This window comes from Pipra filicauda, unplaced genomic scaffold (genome assembly GCF_003945595.2).
Source record: "Pipra filicauda isolate LSUMZ 115617 unplaced genomic scaffold, ASM394559v2 scaffold388_size762695_pilon, whole genome shotgun sequence".
In the NCBI taxonomy this organism is placed as follows: Eukaryota; Metazoa; Chordata; class Aves; order Passeriformes; family Pipridae; genus Pipra; species Pipra filicauda.
Genome location: NW_024104518.1, coordinates 650,249 through 671,705, shown reverse-complemented (window position 1 = coordinate 671,705; position 21,457 = coordinate 650,249). Strand labels below are relative to the sequence as shown.

The 21,457-nt window shown below is 43.8% G+C and overlaps 2 protein-coding genes and 1 long non-coding RNA gene across 4 annotated transcripts; 1 reads left to right on the top strand and 2 right to left on the bottom strand.

Annotated features, from left to right (window-relative positions):
* Positions 1 to 1,224: 1,224 nt before the first annotated feature.
* On the bottom strand, positions 1,225 to 2,291 carry LOC113989790. The gene is made up of 2 exons (XR_003541395.2): positions 2,111 to 2,291; positions 1,225 to 1,448 (listed from the first exon to the last, which is right to left on the bottom strand). It is a non-coding gene; the product is annotated as an uncharacterized LOC113989790 (long non-coding RNA).
* Positions 2,292 to 3,870: 1,579 nt separating this feature from the next.
* LOC113989791 (olfactory receptor 4Q2-like) lies at positions 3,871 to 12,642 on the top strand. The gene is given in 6 exon segments (XM_039384957.1): positions 3,871 to 3,906; positions 5,089 to 5,789; positions 6,345 to 6,434; positions 11,443 to 11,855; positions 11,858 to 12,077; positions 12,079 to 12,642. Coding segments are annotated over 5 exon segments (1,335 nt in total). The 5' UTR covers positions 3,871 to 3,906; positions 5,089 to 5,460; the 3' UTR covers positions 12,362 to 12,642.
* Positions 8,543 to 21,372, bottom strand: LOC113989783 (olfactory receptor 4D1-like). Of its 2 annotated transcripts, none has more exons than XM_039384963.1 (3): positions 18,534 to 21,372; positions 15,478 to 15,694; positions 8,543 to 9,112 (listed from the first exon to the last, which is right to left on the bottom strand). In XM_039384963.1, exon 1 carries the CDS (start codon positions 20,957 to 20,959, stop codon positions 20,210 to 20,212), a length of 750 nt encoding a protein of 249 aa, XP_039240897.1. In that variant the 5' UTR covers positions 20,960 to 21,372; the 3' UTR covers positions 8,543 to 9,112; positions 15,478 to 15,694; positions 18,534 to 20,209. The 2 variants fall into 2 exon arrangements, with proteins under 2 accessions (XP_039240897.1, XP_027580476.1); XM_027724675.2 differs by lacking the exon at positions 8,543 to 9,112 and adding an exon at positions 9,119 to 14,130.
* Between the last annotated feature and the right edge of the window lie 85 nt (positions 21,373 to 21,457).

Sequence of the window (21,457 nt, the reverse complement as noted above, 5' to 3'; positions counted from 1 at the left end):
CCCTTGGAAGTCCATGGGGAGACATAGGAATCACCTTTCTCAGAGAGACAAATGACATAGGGAATGTGCCCTCTTACACTCCTTGGGGTGTAGAAGGAGGAAAGAAGGGCACTGAGGACCTCACATTTTGGAGAGGTGAATCATGACTGTGATGAAATACCCATAGCTCAGCTTACTTCAGCCACCAACAAATGTATTGTTTATCCAGAAAGAGGTTTTGGGTTCTTCCCTCCAACAGGCTCCCAAGGGTGATTCATCTGATGGAACTTAATTAGTCTACATGGCCTGGAGAAATACCAGGCTCTGCTTTCTCCCTGTTGACCATTGGAAAGGCTGAAAGGGCAGCCCCAGTGACCCACAGCTGCCTAATTCTGAAATTATTAACCCCATTATAGTCTTCTGCAAGATTGGAGCTGAGTGCTCTTCTCAGATCCTCACCAGGTTCTGCTGCAGCAGCTTAGAAAAGCCAGTGCTTGCTGCCTATGAGAAATAAATAATCTGGTTTTATTATAAGCAAATTGATTTTAGTAAAAAGCAGGGGGTGGTGAGATTTATTTCCTCTCTTTCATTTAATTCCAGGAGTTTTAGGCACCTTGTGGAGACTGTAAGGTGAAAGGCCCCATCTGGGTCTGACACCAAGGAAATGTCATGGCCGGGGTAGGGAAAAAATATATAAAAATGGAAAATATACCCTGGCCACGTGGCTGGCCTTTGAGTGCAGAGAGACCCCTCTGTACATAGGAGTACGTCATCAATCAATCAGGAGGGAGGATAACACCCCCTCCTGAGTTCAAAAAATTACCTTTTAAGGTAAAATACCTTACACCTACTGAATACTTAACAGCTAATGTAACCAAAAGGGTACGAAAGGGTGGTCACCAGTTCGTGCACCCAGCGCGCTGTTTACAAAGCTCTTTGTTTCACTGTATTTGGCCATCTTCTAAATTTTAATTAGAGATATTTCTCACACTGCCCCACCTCAGTTTCTCTTTCTTAGAGCAGACTGAAATGCTTTGGAGGTTTGGGGAAGGACAACCATTGCCCAAGATGTAGAAACAGTTTGCGTCAGCTCATAACTTCCACCCTCCACAGAGATACACTTGTGCAGTGCTCCCTCCCTGAAATCCTAAGGGAAAGACACTCCATGACACTGATTACATCCATAACACTAGGAAATGGCACCCAGGTGCTTCAGGCCCGGAGCTCAATCTGTGGAAGGAAAAGTGAAAGAGCTAAACTTTTTATTGGCCTTCCTGTGAGAGAAGGGTTTTCAGACTGAATAGGGAGGGAAGTGACATGGGGCAGAACAGGTGACAGCAAGGCCTGAGTCTTCATTTCCAGGCACTACCACAGGAAAGGTCCTCACACTCTTCATTCACAGTGTTGAATGAGGGAATCTCTCCTAATTGCACTTGTCATCAGTGTCTCCAGACTAAGTTCATCCTGGCCTGGGAGAAAGGTGTATTAAACTTTGGGACCATCACCTTTTTGAGCAAATTATTCAACCCTAGACTTTTATGGACCACCTGGATGCTTTCCTTTAGCATCTCCATCTCCCTGTAAAAGCTCAAAAGTCATAGGGAGAAAATTAGCTTTTGTGCTTATCCACAACTTTTATAGTTCTACACCTTTTTGCTTTTTCCTAGTGCATTTTCCCATACCAACATCTTCTTGCTAGCAAGGTAAGACGCTATTGTTAGGTGAGGCCGGGGCTAACGACTGCTTCATTGAAACGCTAAATAACCTCGACACACTAGGTAAATTGCGTAAGGGAAACCCCATCTCCTTGTAACTACAGCTGGGGGAAGGGAGGGCTCAGGTTTGTTTTGGTTATTTTTTTTTTCTTTTTTTTCTTCTCTTTCCCTCGGCGGCTGGGATTTTGCTTTTGGCCGGACTCAGGAGCGATGTGGGGAAGGGCGCTCCGAGTTCATCTTTTTGGTCAGATCAGTGGTTTCTTCAAGCCCTGAGGAAGGTCCCAGTTTCCCCTCCGACCCCTCATGACCTGCTCTGCCCACACCCACGGAGCCGCCTTTGTTCCCGGGGGAGAGCCCTGCGGTGCTTGCGGTGGGGCGTCACACGCGACCTCTGCTGTCACAAAGACTGCCAGTACCTTGTGGGGGGGTTCCCTTTTTTCGAGGGGGGAGGTGTCTCCCTGCTCGTAGCTGGACGGACTGGCACCCCTGTCCCTTGCCGACCACCGCCCCCGTGGCCGAGGGCTGGGGCCCGCCCTGGGGTTCGGAGCAGCCGCCATGACTGGGATCCGCCATTGCCCTCGTGGGGCCTTCCGGAGCGCCCCCTACTGGTCGTGGAGACACTGCACCCCTCCGGGTCCAACAGCGCCCCCTGCTGGCCGTGGAGACACTGCACCCCTCCGGGTCCAACAGCGCCCCCTGCTGGCCGTGGAGACACTGCACCCCTCCGGGTCCAACAGCGCCCCCTGCTGGCCGTGGTTATAACTGCACCCCTCCGGGTCCAACAGCGCCCCCTGCTGGCCGTGGTTATAACTGCACCCCTCCGGGTCCAACAGCGCCCCCTGCTGGCCGTGGTTATAACTGCACCCCTCCGGGTCCAACAGCGCCCCCTGCTGGTCGTGGTTATAACTGCACCAAAAGGCAAAAAGGATTTAATTGTTTTCGGTAGGAGTTTGGTTACAGGATTATTGCTTCTTTCTGTTGTGTTACCTGAATATATATATATACATATATATTCTTTAGTCATTATTGTCATCAACATGGCTAGGCTTCTATCCACACTTGCTACAAGGACGCTGATGACTAAAAAGGCCAATGGAGATAGACAAGTCCAGTTGCAAAAGGCACAGCAGAAAGTCTCCTTAGGCGGTATTGGCAAGACATGGTTCTTTCTGCTTTGTCTTTTCTCCTCAGGAATGATTCTGCGTGTGTGCTCAAAAGAAGCAGCAGCGTTATGTACAGTGTGTCTCCAGACCTCCCAACTGGAGGCCAGAGTAGACCAGTTTTGTTGATCAATATGGCCAAGACTGAGACGTTGTTTCAGGGAGTCCTTGTATCTCTTCTTTGGGGCTCCTCTCTTGTGGCAACCAGTGGCAAGTTCACCACAGAGCATGATCTTAGGGAGGCAGTAGTCCTCCATCCTGGAGACGTGGCCTGCCCAATGCAGCTATGTTCTCAGCAACGTGGCCTCAAAACTCTTTAGTAAAGAGCTGTTATTTTCCTTTTCCACAGCTTTTCAACTGGAGCCTTTTAATTTAGAAGTTATAACTACTCAGAGGGAGGAGTTTGGTTTTTCTCATATCCCACCCTCCTTAGCAAACATTTCTCTCGTTAAACTGAGATAACAACATTAGGAAAACTCTTGGATAAAGTCTGGCCAGAGGGTTCTGTTCCTCATGCACAGGTGCTACGTGATGCTTCTTTCCCACTTCATTCCCTGTTTACTCAGCTTCTTCCTTGCAACATGGATCACAGAGTCCCAAAGCCATAGTTAAAAGCTCAGAGGAACTTGGTACCGTAGTGCCAGTTCTTCTACTGGTAGAAGAAAGGGCATCTGACGTGATATGATATCAGCTGTGTGTTTTCCTCAGTTTTTGTCATGGCACAGGGTTTTCAAATCATCCTACCTGACAGGTTGAGGTGTCTGGAGAAGATCTTTTCCTCCTGTGCTGCACTCGAAGATGCTATTTTGCTGTGATCCCAGTAAGAAAAGCACTCAGACCCTGTAAACAGTAAACAGTTTATTATATGGTGGGGGTTTCACTGATGATTTCCTTGCTACTTTCATTTGAGCTGGCCTTGAGAAGCCCATGCTGGAGCAGGTGGATGGAGGAAGGAGGCTGTGACCCCATGGGAGGCCCAAGATGGAGCAGGGTCCTGCTGGAGACCTGCAGCCCATGGAGAGGGAAGTCCACGCTGGAGCAGGTTTTCCCAGGTAGGACCTGTGGCCTATGTGGGGGACCCACGCTGGTACAGCTCATCCGTGAAGGACTGACCCCGTGGAGGAGTGACCCACGGGACAGCAGGTTGGGAAGAGCTGCTGCCCGAGGGGTGGACTCACGTCGGAGAGGTCCATCAAGGACTGTCTCCCGAGGGAGGGACCCCACAGGAGCAGGGGAAGGACTCCAACTCCTCTCCCTGAGCAGCAGCAGAAACAACAACTGACCGTGACCCCCATTCCCCGTCCCCCCGCACCACTTGGGGGGAGGAGGGAGAACATGGAAGGAGGGGTGGGAGGAAGGTGTTTTTAAGACTATTGCATTTCTCACTCTTTGGCTCTTATGCTGTTAGTAATAAATTTAATTAATATCCCCACTTTGAGTCTGTTCTACCCGTGAAGGTAATCGGTAAGTGAACTCTCCCAGCACTTAACTCATGAATCCTTAGCTGTTTTTTTTTTCTCTCCTCTGTCCAGTTGCAGAGGGACAGTGAGAGACTGGCTTTAGTGGGTACCTGGCATCTGGCCAGGATCAACCCACTACATCCTTCTAATTTCCTGCAAGTTTCTGTACTTCCAGTTTCTCCAGACAGCTTGTTATTTATTGTCCCTGTTAAGCTAGTTCTGCCTTTCCTGAAGAATCAGCCCTTGTCCTGCATTTGTTCTATCGTTGATGTTATTGTAGGATCCATCCTACAACATGATAATTAGCTGGATACACTCACAGAGCAGTTCAGCAATCAATGTTACCTTCTGTCTCACCAGCAAAATGCCAAGTTTATTTGCACTGGGCCCTTTTTCACTTACTGTGAATCTGAGATTTAAATCTTCTCTTGCACATTAAGTTGCCTTTCTCCTGCTGATAGCAAAAGGAATTCTGTCCTTTACACCTGGGAAAAATTTACTGGCAGTAACTTCAGGCATAGCAGTTGGGCTGTTGAAGCCTGAGCAAATGCCCATTCCTTTTTTATTCCATAGAGAGTAATAGGTACCTCCATCGGGCAACTCATCTGTCTAGTGGAAAAGAGTGTTCCTAGGATGAGATCTCTCCAAGACCCCTGTCCTTTTCGTGCACTACACATGGAGCCCCTAAAGGGAATGTGAATACAGCTTCATGTGTGCAGAACACTGCTTTCTCTCTAATAATATTGTCTTTCACAAATATTCCCTTGCTCGTAGGTGCCCTTTCTGACAAGAGGAGAAAAGAAAGACTGAAAACACTGCCTTGAAAAAGGGAATGGGAAAACCAGATGTCACTGAGAGAGTTTCTCCTGCTGGGATTCAGGAACACACCTGATTCCAGGTCCTTCTCCTCCTCTTCTCTCTCACTGTCTGTGCTCAGGAACATCTTCATCATTGTGCTGGTCATGACACAGCAGCATCCCACAGCCCAGTGTATTTCTTTTCAGTGAAAATGTGCAACTTGGAGATCTACCAAACTTCCATCTAATGTGCCCAGGCTGTTGACTGGGGACGGGACCATCTCTGCTCAGGACTGTATGGCTCTGCTCTATTTCTTTGAACTTCTTGCAGTGTTACCTGTTGGCCACCATGTCCTACAGTCAGTACCTGGCCATATGTCACCCCATGCTGTGTACAAGAGGGATGAACTGGAAGGTGTGTTTCCAGCTGGTGGTTGGTTCTTGGCTTGCAGGAATGACTAGTTCCACAATCATCACATACCTCTCAAGCCAATTGAAGATTTGTGGCTCCAGCCCAACTGACTACTTCTGTGATTTGATCTCTTTATACAGCTTTCCTCCAGTGACACCAGGTGCTGTAATGATCATCCCAGACATAGTCTTTACAGTTTTGTTCACCCTGATGTCCTCCGTCTGCATTACAGATGCCATTCGGAGCATCCCATTGAGCACTGGGAGGTAGAAGGGTATCTCCGCTGTGTGTGAGAAGTCAAAGCCTTTTCATACACCATTGTGGTCAGCATTTTGTAAGGGACATTTCTGTGGCCTTCAAATAGACAGAGATATTGTCTATTTGCTGCCTGGGACATCTTCACTGAGAAAACTGAACAAAATCTCCTTTTTCTACACCATCCTCACAGCCCTGATTAACCCACTGTAAGCCTGAGGAACAGAATGGTCAAGTAAGCCTGGAAAAGCTATCAGGGAAGCTGTTGCCTGCACTGAGAGTGCACACTATCTGTCACCATGGCTACAGAACTCCTATTTCTCCTCCAGACTGTAGGGTTGATGTGGAGGGAATATATGATGTACCAGGTATGTCTCTGAAGGTGTCTGGCTTTAAATCCCTGGGTGTTTGGGATAGTAAAAAAAAAAAAAGATGTCAAGCATGTGGTCTAAGGGTGGCAAGACAAATAGCATGGAAAAACCTGATTAATAGTTTGTGAAACCCTTTGAAGTTTGGGAAGGAGAAACTTTCAGAGACCAAAACCCTTTGGTGTTCTGTTTTTGCAGGTGGAAATATTTGAAACTTCAAACGGAAGCTGATGTAGCTGAGATAAAGCAAAACCAAAATGAGGAAAGCTTCTGCATGAAAGCTCTTAAGTCAGTTTGAACCAGGATCATCCTGTTGTAAAAAAATCCCTGGTTCTATGCTGAATCAAAATGAGCTGTTGCTGTTTGTTGTGAACAAGGTTAGCTTGCTATGGGCACTCAGGAGAAAACAAGGCTACACACACACAGACTTCAATTTTGGGACTTGTCTACTCATCCTTTTCGGTGCTCCCCTTTTATTCTCTCCTAAACAGCACCTGGTGTTTTTATTTTAGTCAACTGGAATTCCCAGGATCATCCCAAATCAGTGCCTTGATCCCACACATTCACACTCACATCATGTGATGGCTGTGTTCAGCCACGAGAGAAAAACACACATTATCATGCAGACTGTTTGAAGTTGTTTTCCACTCTGAGACATAACATCCTCTCTGTCAAAGCACTTAGCCAAAGTCGATCCTCCCTTTTGATTCCAATTAACTAAATGCAGGTGCAGAGTGACTCAGCTTGTTCCCACAGTTTGCTTAATAAGCACCCAAAGTCTTTATCAGATTATTAATGCTCCCCTCCTTTGCATATGTGTATATGTAGATATCTGTCTTTATTTCTGCATATTTGTGCAGTTATGTGTACAAAATATACTCCTGGCCTATCCTGTCTGTCCTCAGCTGTGCTGTCTATTCATAATCACGCAGCAACCTACACTTCTCCACAGTGAAAATAGCTTTCACTTTCTCTTGGCACTTAAGGAATATAATGTTTTAACTCCCAGTGGAAGCTTTCAACTTAAGTGTCAAACAAATCTCAGAACATCCAGAGGCCATCACCCACGCCCTCCCGTTCAGAGCAAGTGGATATGCTCCTTCCTTGTCCAAGGAGTTCCTTCAGGAGAGCTGAGGTGGGAGCTAAGTGGGACAGAGCCTTTCATTTGTGAAATAGCAGCCTAAAGTTTGTTGAGTTAGTTCAGTGTCATGGTTTGAGATAGCCCCAAAATCCAGTTCCCTAGCTCCATCCCCCTCCCACATCTCAACCTAATGTGAGATGGGTTTTTCCACACAAAACACACCAGACTCAAAGTGGGGGAAAGGGAATATATTACAATGACTGTACAAATAAATACCATATCACATTATACACACGATCACAACTATCTCTACCATGACATATGTATTTACAATGGATCAGATCTCCTCTCCCCTCCAAATAAAAGTCCAGGAGGGAAAGAAGGACAGATCCCTTCCAGTCCTTAAGCAGCAGCATCTTCTAATGCAGCAGGTTTCTCCTCATCTCATGCATGCAGCAGCTGTGGCTGGCTTTCTGCCAGCATCCACGAGGGAGGTATCCAAGCCTCTCTCTCGGCCCCATCGCCTCACAACCGAGGGGTCTTCCGTGGACTTCGTAACCCCAGACAAGGTCGTTTCACCACGTCATATCACGAAGACACAGGGGGGTCTTCGTGACGGTCTGGTATCTCTTGCAGGGCCTCTGTGCCCTGTCTCTCAGGCTGCCACCGTGGCAGCAGTGCGAGGGGGGAGGGAGCCAAGGTCAACTCCCCCCCCGCATTCCATCTGGCTGTCCCGGTCCAGCTCCGGGACGCTCTGAGCTTCTCAGCTCCTCTCTCTCTCTGGTGCTGCATGTCCAAAACTGCTCTCCAAAATAGGAGTCCATGTCCCTCTTTTCCAAGAGGGGTCTCAAGGGAGTTTTGGGGGAGTGTGGTACAGTCTTACCCCCAGAACTCTGTCTCTTGGCTCTCCTTTCCTCGGCTCTCCTTCCAGGAGTCCTTTCTCTGGTGCTGCATGTTGCTTCTGCTGCTCCTCCAGTTCAGGTCCTTATCTCTGGCTCTCTGCCACCGTTTCTCTGGTCAGCGTCGGCTGCTGCTCTGTGCCCATGGAGAAAACATCTCCCGGCATAATACAGACGCTTAGTCCAGCCTAAGACTGTTCCAAGCCTCTGCAATCCCCCCAGCCAGGGTTGGGAGGGGGCCAGAGGCCCCAAGGGGCTCAGAGCCCCTTCCTCGTGGCTCTACAACATGGCCACCTCTCCTACAACCAAAACTACAACTCATCTCCTCCGGTCTGGTTGTGGTATGTTTACATTTCTGCAGGAGTGCCCATTGGGCAGAATTTCAAAACTTCCAGGGGTTTCCACCCCTTGGGGTCTACCACTTTTTTTTAGCCTCTGGGGGAAAACAAAGTCCAAACCACTACATTCAGGAACAAGCTGCTGCTACAATGTGACAATATACCACATAGGAGTTCTCAGAACAGACAGGTTTGGGTGTCCTGTTCCCACAAGTATTTTGCACTCACTGTATCATCTTACCAGACATGGAATTATTGTAATAAATCCAATGGAGGACAAATTAAGAGATAGAGGAAAAGGCTGTGAGGGAGAACTTATTGCTGTCCTCCTCTACCCAATAGAAGGGTTTAGAGAAAACCGATTCAGAATTTTCTTGAAGGTGTACAGTGCCAGGGTGAGGAGCATAAGACATAAGTTGTACCATGGCAGCTTAACTCAGTTTAAAAAACACCTTTCTTTTACCAAGAGTGGACAGGCATCGGAATAGGAGCCAAGACAGAGCATGACATTGCCACAGAGGTACTAAGAGATACTCCAAACTCAACTGGATATGTCCATGAACAATTTTCTTTTAAACAGGAGGCTGGACTGGAAACTTGCGGAGATCCCTTCATCCTATATGATTCTGTAATTTGCTGATCCTGTAGCTGTGAGATCAAAATTGGGTTATTCTCACTAAAATTCACATACCATTAACGAACAAAAAAAAAATGAGCAAAGAATTTATTGATTAGCCAGGTTTTACCTGTTGACTACTGAGATGATCCTGGCATGTAATTCACAATACTGCTGGAAGTCACATACAAGTATTCAGGCTTATGGAGCTTAGCACAGAAGGACATTTGCTCTTGTGCTTGTGGGATTATTATCTACAGAGTAAAATAAACCATGAACTTTCTAATTCATTCCCTTATGACCCAATCCCTATATCTCCAAAAGAATACTGTTCTGGTCTTCTTTTTTTTTTGATCCTCTGAGTAAATCTCACAGGTGTTTCAGAGAGAGGGTCTGAGATTAATCACTGGCACAGTGCAGTCCTCAGAAAACACAGTAATAGGAAGATTCATAGGACAGATAACTCTTTATTCAGTATTTTCTCTCCATGTTTTTCTCCAAGGAACTTCATAATCCTTGTCACAGTCATCAGTGATCCATGGTTTTACAACCCCATGTACTTTCTACCTGCCTGCTTGGCCTTTCCAGGTGTCAGTGACTCTCTAACCAATGCTCCTAGTTTACTCATGATGACTTTTTTAGATTTGATGGGACAACAGGTGCAGAAACAGGTTTAAAATGCTCTGACCTGCAGGTAAGGGCCTTCTTTGTACTCCCTCTCTGCTGTCTCCTCTCTCCTCTCCCCAGCAGTTTAGCTGTCTCTGTTCAAGGTCAGGACTGATACAATATGGTTGTTTAACCTTGTATTAATTTGATGTGAAACAGCTAAATTGTAAGAAAGTTGTGGGAAACCTCATCTGGAAATTGGTTCAGGACTGAAGTGTTTAAGCTTGATCTCTCTTCTTTTTTCTTGTCTTGCCTGTGCTGCATGTATGTTGTGCCTGGCCTTATATCTTGCTGGCTTTTACTTCATCTTGACTACTTAATTTCCTGGTCTAGATTTCAACCTGTTCCACTGCTATGGACTTGTCTAAATGACATGGGAGTATCATGGCCTTGTTTTGTCCCAGAGTGAGCTGCAGTGCAAACAGGAGCTGGATGCAGTTAACTATGGCAAACGGGACAATGCAAACAGGACACGAAGGACCTCGGATCAATAACAGGCAATAGAACAACACCTGAAAGTGCTGGAAGGTTGTAATTGTGGGCTTTCTGATTAGTAGCCTGCACTAATCTGCTGTAGTAAATGTCAGAAGGGAACATTGCTACTCTGTGCAGATACAGGGCACCTGAAGAGAAGTCATCACATGTTTGTGCCAAACTGCTACCCAAGAACCAGTTCAGTTTCCAAGCCAGTGTAAATGTCTCGGGTATTTTAAGACATCCAAAATTACTTTGAACCTTTCCTTTTAGAAAGATAGTCCCCCTTTTGTGATAGAGCTAAACATCAAGATCTGCTTAGAACAAAGAACAACTAGACACACTCGGAGGATGATTGAATATTAATTCAAGAATCTGAGATAAGTAGAATGAGATGCTTATGCCTGTACAAATGAAATTAACTGCAGTCAGCATATCCAAGGTCCTCTCTGAATGTACGGTCAGGGCACACCCCTGCAGGATATGATCACATCTGCCCTGAAACAGAGCTGTCTGCAAAGTAAAGAATGCACAATGCACTGTTTCCATTTGGCTAACATACGAATACTACAGGAAACACTATTACACCATAAAACACTCTGAAGTATTTATTTTCTCAATGACTGCTGGAGCAGGAATCCCTGAGTGGCTACAGTAAACCCACCTTTGTTCACACCCAAGAAAGTTACAGATTTCACAGCAACTTTGTTCCTACCGTGATGCTTAGACAGAATGAATGTGTGAGTGGTTTGTTGGGGTTTTTTTCTTGTTTTCTCTTTGTAATCCTCTGTGGAGAAGAGGAATCAGACAGCTCTGAGACTGCAGACAAAGCAGTCCTATGTGGAATAAGTGCTTTAGATGTGAGAATGGTAAAAGGTAATGTTAGAGGGAAGAACTGTTGCACCAAGGAGGGGCTAAAGCCTGGAGTACTCGGCAAACAGAAGCCTATTTATGAAGATAGCAACTAATTGTAAAGTCACACTGGATTTTAAGGGTAGAGATGCAGAGTAAAAAACTGGAGATCAGAAGAAACAGTTCCAAAAACTCAGATTACCTCCACTGAACAAAATATTCACCGTGTAGTGCAGGGATATAAGGAGTTTGCTAGAATGGGAGTTTCTGAGCCGAGAGAGCAGAAAGATCGTCTCTCTTGGTGTTGAAAATCTTAAATTCATCAGTCTCCTTTCTCCGTTTTTCCTCTCACAGGCATGCGCAGACAGTAATGGATGGAGTCACAGAATGTAACCAATCCTGTAATGGAATTTGTCCTCCTGGGTTTCAACCACAGTCTTAAGATTCAGCAATTCCTCTTCACAGTCTTCTTCATCGTCTACCTGATGACCTGCTTGGGAAACATCACTATCCTCATCACTGTTATCACTGACTTCCACTTGAACACACCCATGTACTTCTTCCTGGCTAACTTAGCATTCACAGATATAACCAAATCATCAGTAAGTACTGCCATTCTATTGTCAGGTCTTGTCTCCTAGCACAGAACTGTTCCATTCAAGGAGTGCATTCTTCACATGTTTTTCTTGCACTTTGTTGGTGGTGCTGAAGTCTTCCTTCTTGCAGTGATGGCAGCTGACCGGTACGTGGCCATACACAAGCCCTTGCAGTACTTGACAATAATGAGGTGTGTTTAGATCTAGTGGCAGGGTCATGGGCAGGTGGATTCATTCACTCTGCAACACAGATTGCTCTGCTTCTTCCCTTACCTTACTGTGGTCCTAACACTTTGGACAATTTCCACTGTGATGTCCCACAAGTGCTGAAAGTGGTCTGCATTGACACCTACCTGACAGAGCTGCTGATGGTCTCAAATGGTGGACTGATCCTCACAGTAATTTTTCTTTCTGCTCCTTTCATACACTGCCATTTTAGTAAAGATAAGGAGATAAGTCGCAGAAGGAAAGCACAAAGCTTTGTCTATTTGTGTTGCCCAGATAATGGCAATAAGCATAACATTCATTCCAGGAATATTCATCTATGCTCGGCCCTTCAAGACATTTGAACTGGACAAAGTGGCCTCCATCTTCTTCACTGTGCTTGTTCCAGTGCTGAATCCCCTGGTCTACACCCTGAGAAATACTGAAATGAAAAAGGCCATCAGGAGACTTGTTTCTAGGGTTCTGTAAGGGAATAGCTTTACTCCCTGATGAATGGTCGCCCTTATTCTTTGTAACTATTGCAACTTACCATGACTGAAATACCCGAAATTCCAGCAAAGACATTTGCATAAGAGAAACCCTTTTAGAGAACTAAGTCAGAGAAAACTCAACTAAGCTTCCTTTACTTTAAGTGCAGTTCCCACCAATACAGCCTGTGGAGTCAAGGGCAGGTTCCCCTAACACTAAATAAGGTGAGCGGGATATTCTGCTGAAAGACGGGTTTTCGCTGTTTTTTGGGAGGTTTGGTTTTTTTGGTCTTTTTTTCAGAAGTAAAGGGATCCTGCTGGCTTTTCAGCGGCATGATTTCTTTTTCTGCTACTATGTCTAATGATGAGTGACTTCTCTTTTTTAATATCAGTCACCTTACATTCTTGTGAGAAAAAAATAAATCTGTTCTACAAAATTATTCTTCTTCAGATCACTTAATTCTTATTGACACAACTCTTAGGGTCTACTACAGCCTGCCTGATCAGGGGGAGCAAGCTGGCAAGGGCTCTTGCTTCAGGATACAGGTCTGCATTTGCAGGCTCTCATCCTGATGAGGGATTTCAACTCCCTGGATGAAAAATTAGTAAAAAATGAGTGAAAAATCTTTGGTTTGGAACTGTTTAATAAGCTGAGAAAAAAAAAGAAGTGTTGCAAAGCAGTCTCTCCCCAGCAGCAGGCCAATGCTCTGAGCTATTCTCAGAGCAATGGTTACTTTTAAAAAACTCCCTCCAGTTTCCTTGGCGAGCATGATATCATATGACATAAGATACCTCTTTGAACAATTTGGGTCATCTATCCTGGCTGTGTCTCTTCCAAACTTCTTGCCCACCCCAAGCCTACTTGGGGGTAGGGCAGCAAGAGAAACAGAATGTTTTTGCTATTGCTGTTGATTCTTTTATAATGCATGTTCACTGTTTTATTAGTCAGAAAACACTTTTCCCAAGCAGTTAGTACCTTGAGAGACAGTATTGTCATTTTAGTCACTTGCTAATTATTGTTATTTAAATTTCCTTCTTTTTCAAAAGCAAAAGTCAATTATTAATTTGACAGTATCTGCTTCTCTGGGTTTTTTTCACATTTCTCTGTAAAAGAAAACAACCACACCAAGAAAGGTGAATTTCTCATTTTGAAAGTTGTGATGTTTTATAATCCATTGATTCTTCACCTCTGTGTTCCTCAGTGAGTAGATTATGGGATCAAGCATTGGAGCAATGACTGATTTTGACCAGGATGACTTCTCTCTCAGTTCTGAGGAAATTTCATTCACTTTTCAGTTTTGTACACAGTAAAGTTGACACTTCTCCCCAAAACCAATCTTGCAAAGTTATCACAGCTTTTGCTGCACTCTCAAACACTTCTGCATGACTTTGCCATATGTCTTGGACAATGGCACATTTGAATTCAACATCATATCTGCGTTATGGTTCATGTACTTGGAGCCAAAAACAATCCCCAAACAAAAAAACCACCAAATTTGAGCATATGACAATAACTCTTGTCCTTTAAGATGCTATAAGAGGAAGATCAAGCTTAACTTAATGTGATTACAGAGAAGTGAGTGTCAGCTGCCCGGTCACATTTGTTTAGAGGGGGAAAAAAAAAGAAACAAACTCCTTAGGAAAGATCTTTCTCTTAGAGGTAAATATGCTGAATCTGGTAGTCCAAGTGAGGTGAGTCTGATGCAGCTCCATGTCCCCAGGTCAAACCAGTATCAAGTTCAGTCCAACGAGAATGTAGTAATGCAGCAACTGTGAAGAAAAGAGCAACTACTAAGGAGCTTCACTGTAAGGTAGCTAACAGACATCCATTATAAAAAACACAAAGCGAATTCCATATCTCAGTGTTGCTGAATGCCAAATGATCCAAGGTGGTGTTTCTTCTTTTTGGTACCAATGCAAAGAGACAAAGGAATGAGAAATTTGCCCTATGGAATTTTGTAATCTTAAATATTACATTGGAAATGAACGAAGTATGAATGGAGATATGTGTTTGAAAGCCTCAGGAGAAACTGTAGAAAAAAGACTTAAAAAAATATTGTGTTTTAATTGCTTTGTTACATTGCATGTGATTTGATTTAAACAGCCACAGAGCATCATGCAAAAAAAAAAGAAACTGAAGCAGAAAAGATAAAACCAAGATGAAGAACCAGACTGGACCCATAAAATACCTACACAAGAAGCAGAAGGGCAGTGAAATAGCAGGGGTTTGCACACCTCTGGCTTTCACAACAGTGATAACAACCAGATTGTTTGGACACAAGCGTCTTACTAGTTATGGAAGTGTAGAAGCAGAAACAAGTGAAACCTTTGTGAGAATGACTATGAATGAATGAAATCAGGCGTTTAGAACTAATATCACCCTCCCTTTCGAGAAGATTTCACCTTATAGAGTGTTGCATTAATTGCATATATTCCAAGGTCACGTACATGCACCTTGCCATATATCAGTCCTATTTCCACACAGTGAATTAAATTTCCTCTAAACCTTCAAATGTAGGGATGGTTTTGAAGTTTGTTCTGAATGGAATAGGCAATTTGGCTTGGTTAATAGCCTGAACCTGAGCTTGCAACATTCAAACTGTAGTTTCCAAATTGAGGTTAAGCAAAAGAAATCTTCACTGCCAATGTGGTTATACTGATCTTTAAAGTCTGTCTCTGCCAGGAAGGTTTAGAGGTGTCATCTGACTTAGTTAACTGACCCTTTTTTCTGGAGAAACAGAGTTAATGAAACTTCATTTACACTTCTACAGACTTTCCTTCTGGGAGTTAATGTATTTGTACTTCTGCCAAAAGAGATATTTTTGTTTGTTTGTTTTATTCCTTGAAAAGACAATACTGAAAGAAGCCTTTCTTAAAAAAAAAAAAAAAAAGCAAGCTTAATTGCTCTAATAAAATAACAGTAGTGTAATTAGCCTGAATCACTTTAAGGGACATCGTATTTCAAATGATTCAAGCTTTTAAATTCATGCCTCTTTTAAAGATGTTTCAGACTGCAGTCCAAGAAGAAAGAGACATCCAAAATCATTCATCAGTTTAGCATAAACCTTTTTTATAACTGCTGCAGGGCCCTCCCATCAAAAACTGTCAGCAACTTACCGTGTTTCCTGAACTCATCTCTTCTGCTCCCTATCTCCATATGTCATGTCTGCATGAAAGATACTCCAAATAGAAACTGGCTTGGTAAACAGTGAGACAGGTCTTTGGTTTCTGGAAATCAGAATTTCACACCGAGGAAGGAGCACCGATTTTTGGTATTTTGGAAGGAGCCCTTGATTTTGCTAGAGCTGAGCTCACTCACACCGTCCTCTCTCCTCTATAAAGAAGGGAAGTTCTGGTTAAATTATGCCTTTTAGTGGATCAGAACTGCACAAACAGACTAAGGCAGAAGTTTGTGGCTGGGTGCATTTCCCCAACCCCAATATTTGAAATATTGATTTAACATGCCTAATCTGATTTCAAGCTAGTATTAATTTTATATAGTTTTTCTATGCCTCAAAGAGACAGGCATGGGACTCTGTAGGGGACATTCCCATAAGGTTGATCCAAACCCTAGCATACAGTATTGAGATTACATGAGGAAGACAGAGAGATTTTGGTAAATATGTCACAGAACCCAGTACAGGCATTGTCCTCCTCAGAACCACCACGGCACAGATCTTGGAAAGGTGGGAATTTTTTGTCAGGTGCTGCTGTCCCACAGTATTAGGCTTCTCATGAACCAAGATAGTGCCCATATCTGGTTCCTTAGGTGCCTATCAGAAATTAATTTAAACAATTAATTTCATTCAGAGTTCACAATAAGCTGTAATAGAGCCAAACTCATGTTTTGGACAAAAATAAAGAAGAAACAGAAGTTGCAAAGGCATTTTGTTGGCTCTTCCCCAGCCTTTAAATATTAATGCATATGTATGCAACTATGTATGTTCATCTGGTATGTGTGCACACAACAAACTACACCCAGCATGCTATCCAGAGTAAACAAATGAAATAAGTGTACCATATTTGTGATACCTTAGGTAATGCTTCTAATGAAAACAGTATGAGTTTTGGTTTAAAGGGAGATCTAGTAAAAGAAAAAAGAAAGATAAGTAAAAGGTAAGAAAGTTAGTTTCCTTATGTTATGAAGGACATTACCATATCTTTAGATATTACCATGTCTAAAATATGTTTCACTTACTCTGAATGCATTTTTATGGAAGAATGCATTTTAACAAAAATAATACATTTCAACATTTTCATTCCTTTCTATTATTTTCAGAAGTCTGTGTGAAATAGTATTTAATAACTAATTAATTAACTTTTTTTGACAAAAATGAGCTCTTGACATGCTGCCACAGCTTATGGTTCTGTCAAGATCACCTCCTGCCATGGGAGCACTTGATCTCCTCAAGGAGGCTCTAAGGGAGGGCAAGCCTTGAGCCATGGCTGAGTTACAAACTCCCTCAGGCAACCCACAAGTGGGCAAAGTGAACCAGTGAGCATGACCCACGTGAGCTTGGATCATGCAATTCACACATGAATAGCAGGTGGCTTTTCCAAGACTCTTTTATCAAGGAACAAAGGTACGAGGATGTGGGTACAAGGAGTTTCATGCACACCTTTCCCTTTGCAGGTAATTTGACTACAATCCAGCCACCTCATTCCATAAATATGGCACTGTGGAATTAATTTCACTTAACTTTAGACACACGGACTGTATATCTTTAGGTGTGACCTACCCATTCTTTGTATGCAGTGAAAAGAAACAAACACCTCTCAGTTCTGATACATCAGATCCTTTGATATAATGTCAGCACAAATTAAAAGAAAAATCATGGGAAAAGAGAGAGAAAGAGAGAAGGAAGGAAGGAGGGAAGGGAGGAAGGGAGGGAGGAAGGAAGGGAGGGAGGGAGGGAGGGAGGAAGGGAGGAAGGGAGGAAGGAAGGAAGAGAGAGAGAAAAGAAAAAGAGAGAGGAAGAAAGGAAGAAAGGTAGAAAGAAAGAAAGAGAAAAATAAAAATAAAAACATAATCAAAAAGAAAAATAGGAAAAAGAAAGAAGAAAAGGAAGGAGGAGCAGCAGCTGAGGGACCTGGGTGTGTTTAGTTTGGAGAAAAGGAGGCTCAGGCGTGACCTCTCCAACTCCCTGACATTGGAATGGGTTGCCCAGGGAGGTGGTGGAGTCACCATCTCCAGATGTGTTTAAGATAAGACTGGATGTGGCACTTAGTGCTACGGTCTAGTTCACGTGGTGGTGTCTAGTCATAGGTTGAACTCAATGGACCCAGAGATTTTCAATAAAATGCCCAAGTTAACAGGAATCTAAATTACAGGTTTTCAAGTATTTCACCATTAGGAATTCCCTAACACCAGGAAATGGGAAAAGGGCACGCATTTTAGGCAATCCAAATATGCCCTAAGTTGTTCAAACATTTCTGTAGATTTGCACTGGACTGTAAATGTTTTTTTTTTATTTTCATGATTACTGTCTTTTTTTTCAGGGTTCTGCAGAGTGAAAATGGAATATGAAAACTACACAGTAGTTACAGAGTTTGTTATTTTGGGATTGTCCCAAACCTGTGAAGTTCAGATTATTCTCTTCTACTCCTTCCTGCTTTTCTATACGATCATTCTGCCAGGCAATGCCATTACCATTTTTGCAATTTGAGAGAATTCCCAGCTGAAATCATTCATGTTTTTTTTCCTGGTCAATTTGGCATTCTTGGGTATCTGCTACTGTTTTGTGACCCTGCCCAAAATGTTGGCTGCCTTTTTCTCACACCATAAGACCATCTCCTATGGGCCTGCATGGCCCAGCTTTTCTTCCTCCACTTCCTAGGAGCAGCTGAAGCTTTTCTGCTCATGATTATGGCCTTGACCTCCATGCAGCCTCTTTGAGCCTGACCTGTCAGTCAGCTGTTCACCCATCATATTATGGACTCAGTCCTCATGAAACCTTTTCTGTTGTGTGCTATAAGAATCCAAATATAGCTGCATATGAAGTAGGTTTTATTATTATTATTATTATTATTATTATTATTATTATTATTTGCTTATCCCCTTTCTTAACTCTCCTACCTGTCCTCTGGCAAAAGAAAAGAAGTGCCTTACAAAGAGAGCATCTCCTGTCAGAGGCCACAAGCATCCAGCCTCTCCCACCCTGAGTCTTACTCACCACTCAGTAAAGCGTGCCTTCCAGCTGCATGTCCATCAACGCTGTAAAGGACTTTGCTATCATCTCTGCTCTGTCTCTTCTTGCAATCCTTCCACCTGTCAACTCAGTGCCTTGACCACAGCTTGTTTCCCACACATGGTGCCACCGTCCCTCTAAACCCAGCAAGAGGCACCTACACCTGGACAGAAGCATCCCCAATCTGGGATGGTGTCCATGATCAGATTTGATGTACTGGGGAAATTTCTTCACCCAGGGTTGGCTCCATGGTCCTTGAGAAGCATGATCCTTAAGGAGCACAGTTACCACCATTCTGAGCAGCCTCATGCTTTCTGGTGCAGAGTTTCTGTCCCTTTGCACTCCTGTCACACAACTGACCCTGAAAGCAGTCCTTCAGCACTCCTTCAGAAGTGAAAGACAACCAGTCTGTGTCACCTAAGAGCTCCTCAGACAACAGACCAGAAGTATTGACATCCGGCTCCTTTGAAGGGGATTTGGTGGCACCTGCAGTGCACAGACCTTCATTATCTCTGGCACCTACTACACAGGCCCTTCGTGGCCTTGTTAGCCTACCATATGAGGCATAAGGACACTTAGCTGTATCTGAGACCCAAAGGACTATGCTAATTCTGAGTCTGAGGTCATTTGTAGGTTGGGTGGCTTGGTGTTCAGCAGCACTTTCTGTGGCAGATCTGAGAAACTTCTAAGTTTTCTCCTCCATACAACATCCTCCATGAAGTGATGTCAGATATTCCTGCAGACAGAATTTTCTCTTCTCTACATCCATCCTACTCCCCCAGGTCTCTTCCTGGTTCCAGGTGGCCCAGTTTTGGGCCTGATATTTCCTCAAAAGAAAATTTTAGATCTTCTATCAGGATCTACAAATAAATTTTAATTTCTTAGTGATTCAGAAACACCATGGGAGGTCTGCCTCCTCACTTGTCACATTTGTCCTTCTTTAGCATTATGTTCAGAATGCCTGTTCCGTGTAGAAGACTCTGGATTTGTAGGAGACCATGATCATGTGAGGATTGCTGAAATGAAACTGGAGGATGGGGCAGAGCAAAGAAGAGGGGAATGGTGTGGGGGCAGAACCTCCATCCCTGAAGCACCCTTGAGCGAGCCCTGAGACAATCTTATCCCTCAACCAGCTCCATGTTGTCTAATGTGGGACCAGGACGCTTCCTTCCAGGACTGATCCTAAAATCTACACAGTCCATCCAAAGTGAGGATAAGAGAAGGAAAAGGAGTACAATGAACCTATATCTGACTCTACTATAAAGACCCTTTGTAACTATGTGACAAGCAGATATAAAAATCAAGTTTACCAAGCTAGTTTTCTGGTATGCTAACCTAGAGATGAAACTACACTAGATTGCTGAAGAGAAGTGAGACATGCTGGAGTGGAATGCCCAGCTGTGATTTCCACCAGAGAGAACAAGGGCGAGGTTAGGGCCCCTCACATGGTCAGTATCCCGGGTGTGCCATGGTGACGTCTTTGCAGGTCATTTATTGCAGAAAACTCTTATTAGGCTCTAGAAATCACACCATACTGCACATTCCATGGAGGACAAGAAAACATGTGACTGACCTTCCTAAGCTGATGGGAGGTGAATGTTGCCTTCATCTCACACCTAGAAAGTTGCTCACTTACTGAAGGAGAGATGAATACAGTTTTCTCATGGAAGCACCAGACCTGATGTCTTTGGATCTGCTGTCTGGTCTGGTTTCTGTATTCCTCCGGAGAGAAATATTTTTCCCAGTGTTCTCCTCATGGCCTTTTTCATCTCAGTGTTTTTCAATGTGTGAGTCATTGGATTTACCATTGGAGAGACCACAGTATAAACAAGGGAGGCCACCTTGTCCCTAGGGAATTTCTTATAAGGTTGGGCATAGATGAAGATGCAGGGGATGAATATTAAGTTCACAACAGTTATCTGGGTTCCACAGGTACACAGGGCTTTCCATTTCCCTTCTGTGGTGCATGTCCTTATCTTAAGCAAGATGTCAGTGTAAGAAATTACAAAAAGAGTAATAATAATCACTCTACTATTAAACACTATCTGTAGTTCAGCCATGAGAGTATCAGTGCAGGCCAGTTTGATGACTTGAGGGACATCACAGTAGAAATTGTCCAGTACATTTGGACCACAAAATAGTAGCTGGAGAAAAAAATCAATCTGTACAATAGAATGAAGAAATCCACTGAACCATGCAGTTGCCACCAATCCTGTGCACATATTCCAGTTCATGATAGACAAGTAGCACAGTGGCACATAGATGGCCACATACTGATCAATTGTCATCCCCACAAGGAAAAAAGCCATTGCACCTGCAATGAAACAAAACCCTAACTGGGATCCAAATGATCCAGTACAATATGGGTTGCTAGGACAATATACCCATGAACAATGAAGGCAGATTAGCATACTACCAAGTATGAAAAAACACTATCCTGAAATATCATAACTAATGATAGGCCTTGTTTGATCCTTTTGATTTTTCATACAAGAAATCCTTGACCTTAAAAAGGAAATAACTGCATTGAATGATAGTTATCCTAGCCAACAGATTTGCTTTCCCTCCCTCCTGCCCAAGTACTACCGATTTCAATTGTGAGGAATGTGCATGTCTTTGTCCATGTTTCTGAGACTGTGTGTGTGCGTGTGCGCGTGTGTGTTTCGAACCAATACATGCTCCCTACAGGTAGGTAGGAGAAGAGTGCAAGTATGTGGTTGGAGTCTACATTATGAATTTGGGAGCTACAGGCTTGCTTTGGATTTCAGCTTCAGATTTGCAATTTTTTAAGCTGTGACGGGATGTTTGGGTTAGACTGGGAAATCTATAGGACGGGTAATCACAACATGTTCCTACAATCTCAGAAAATTGTCCCAGTCAAGTCTCAACCATGGTTCAGTGGAAATAAA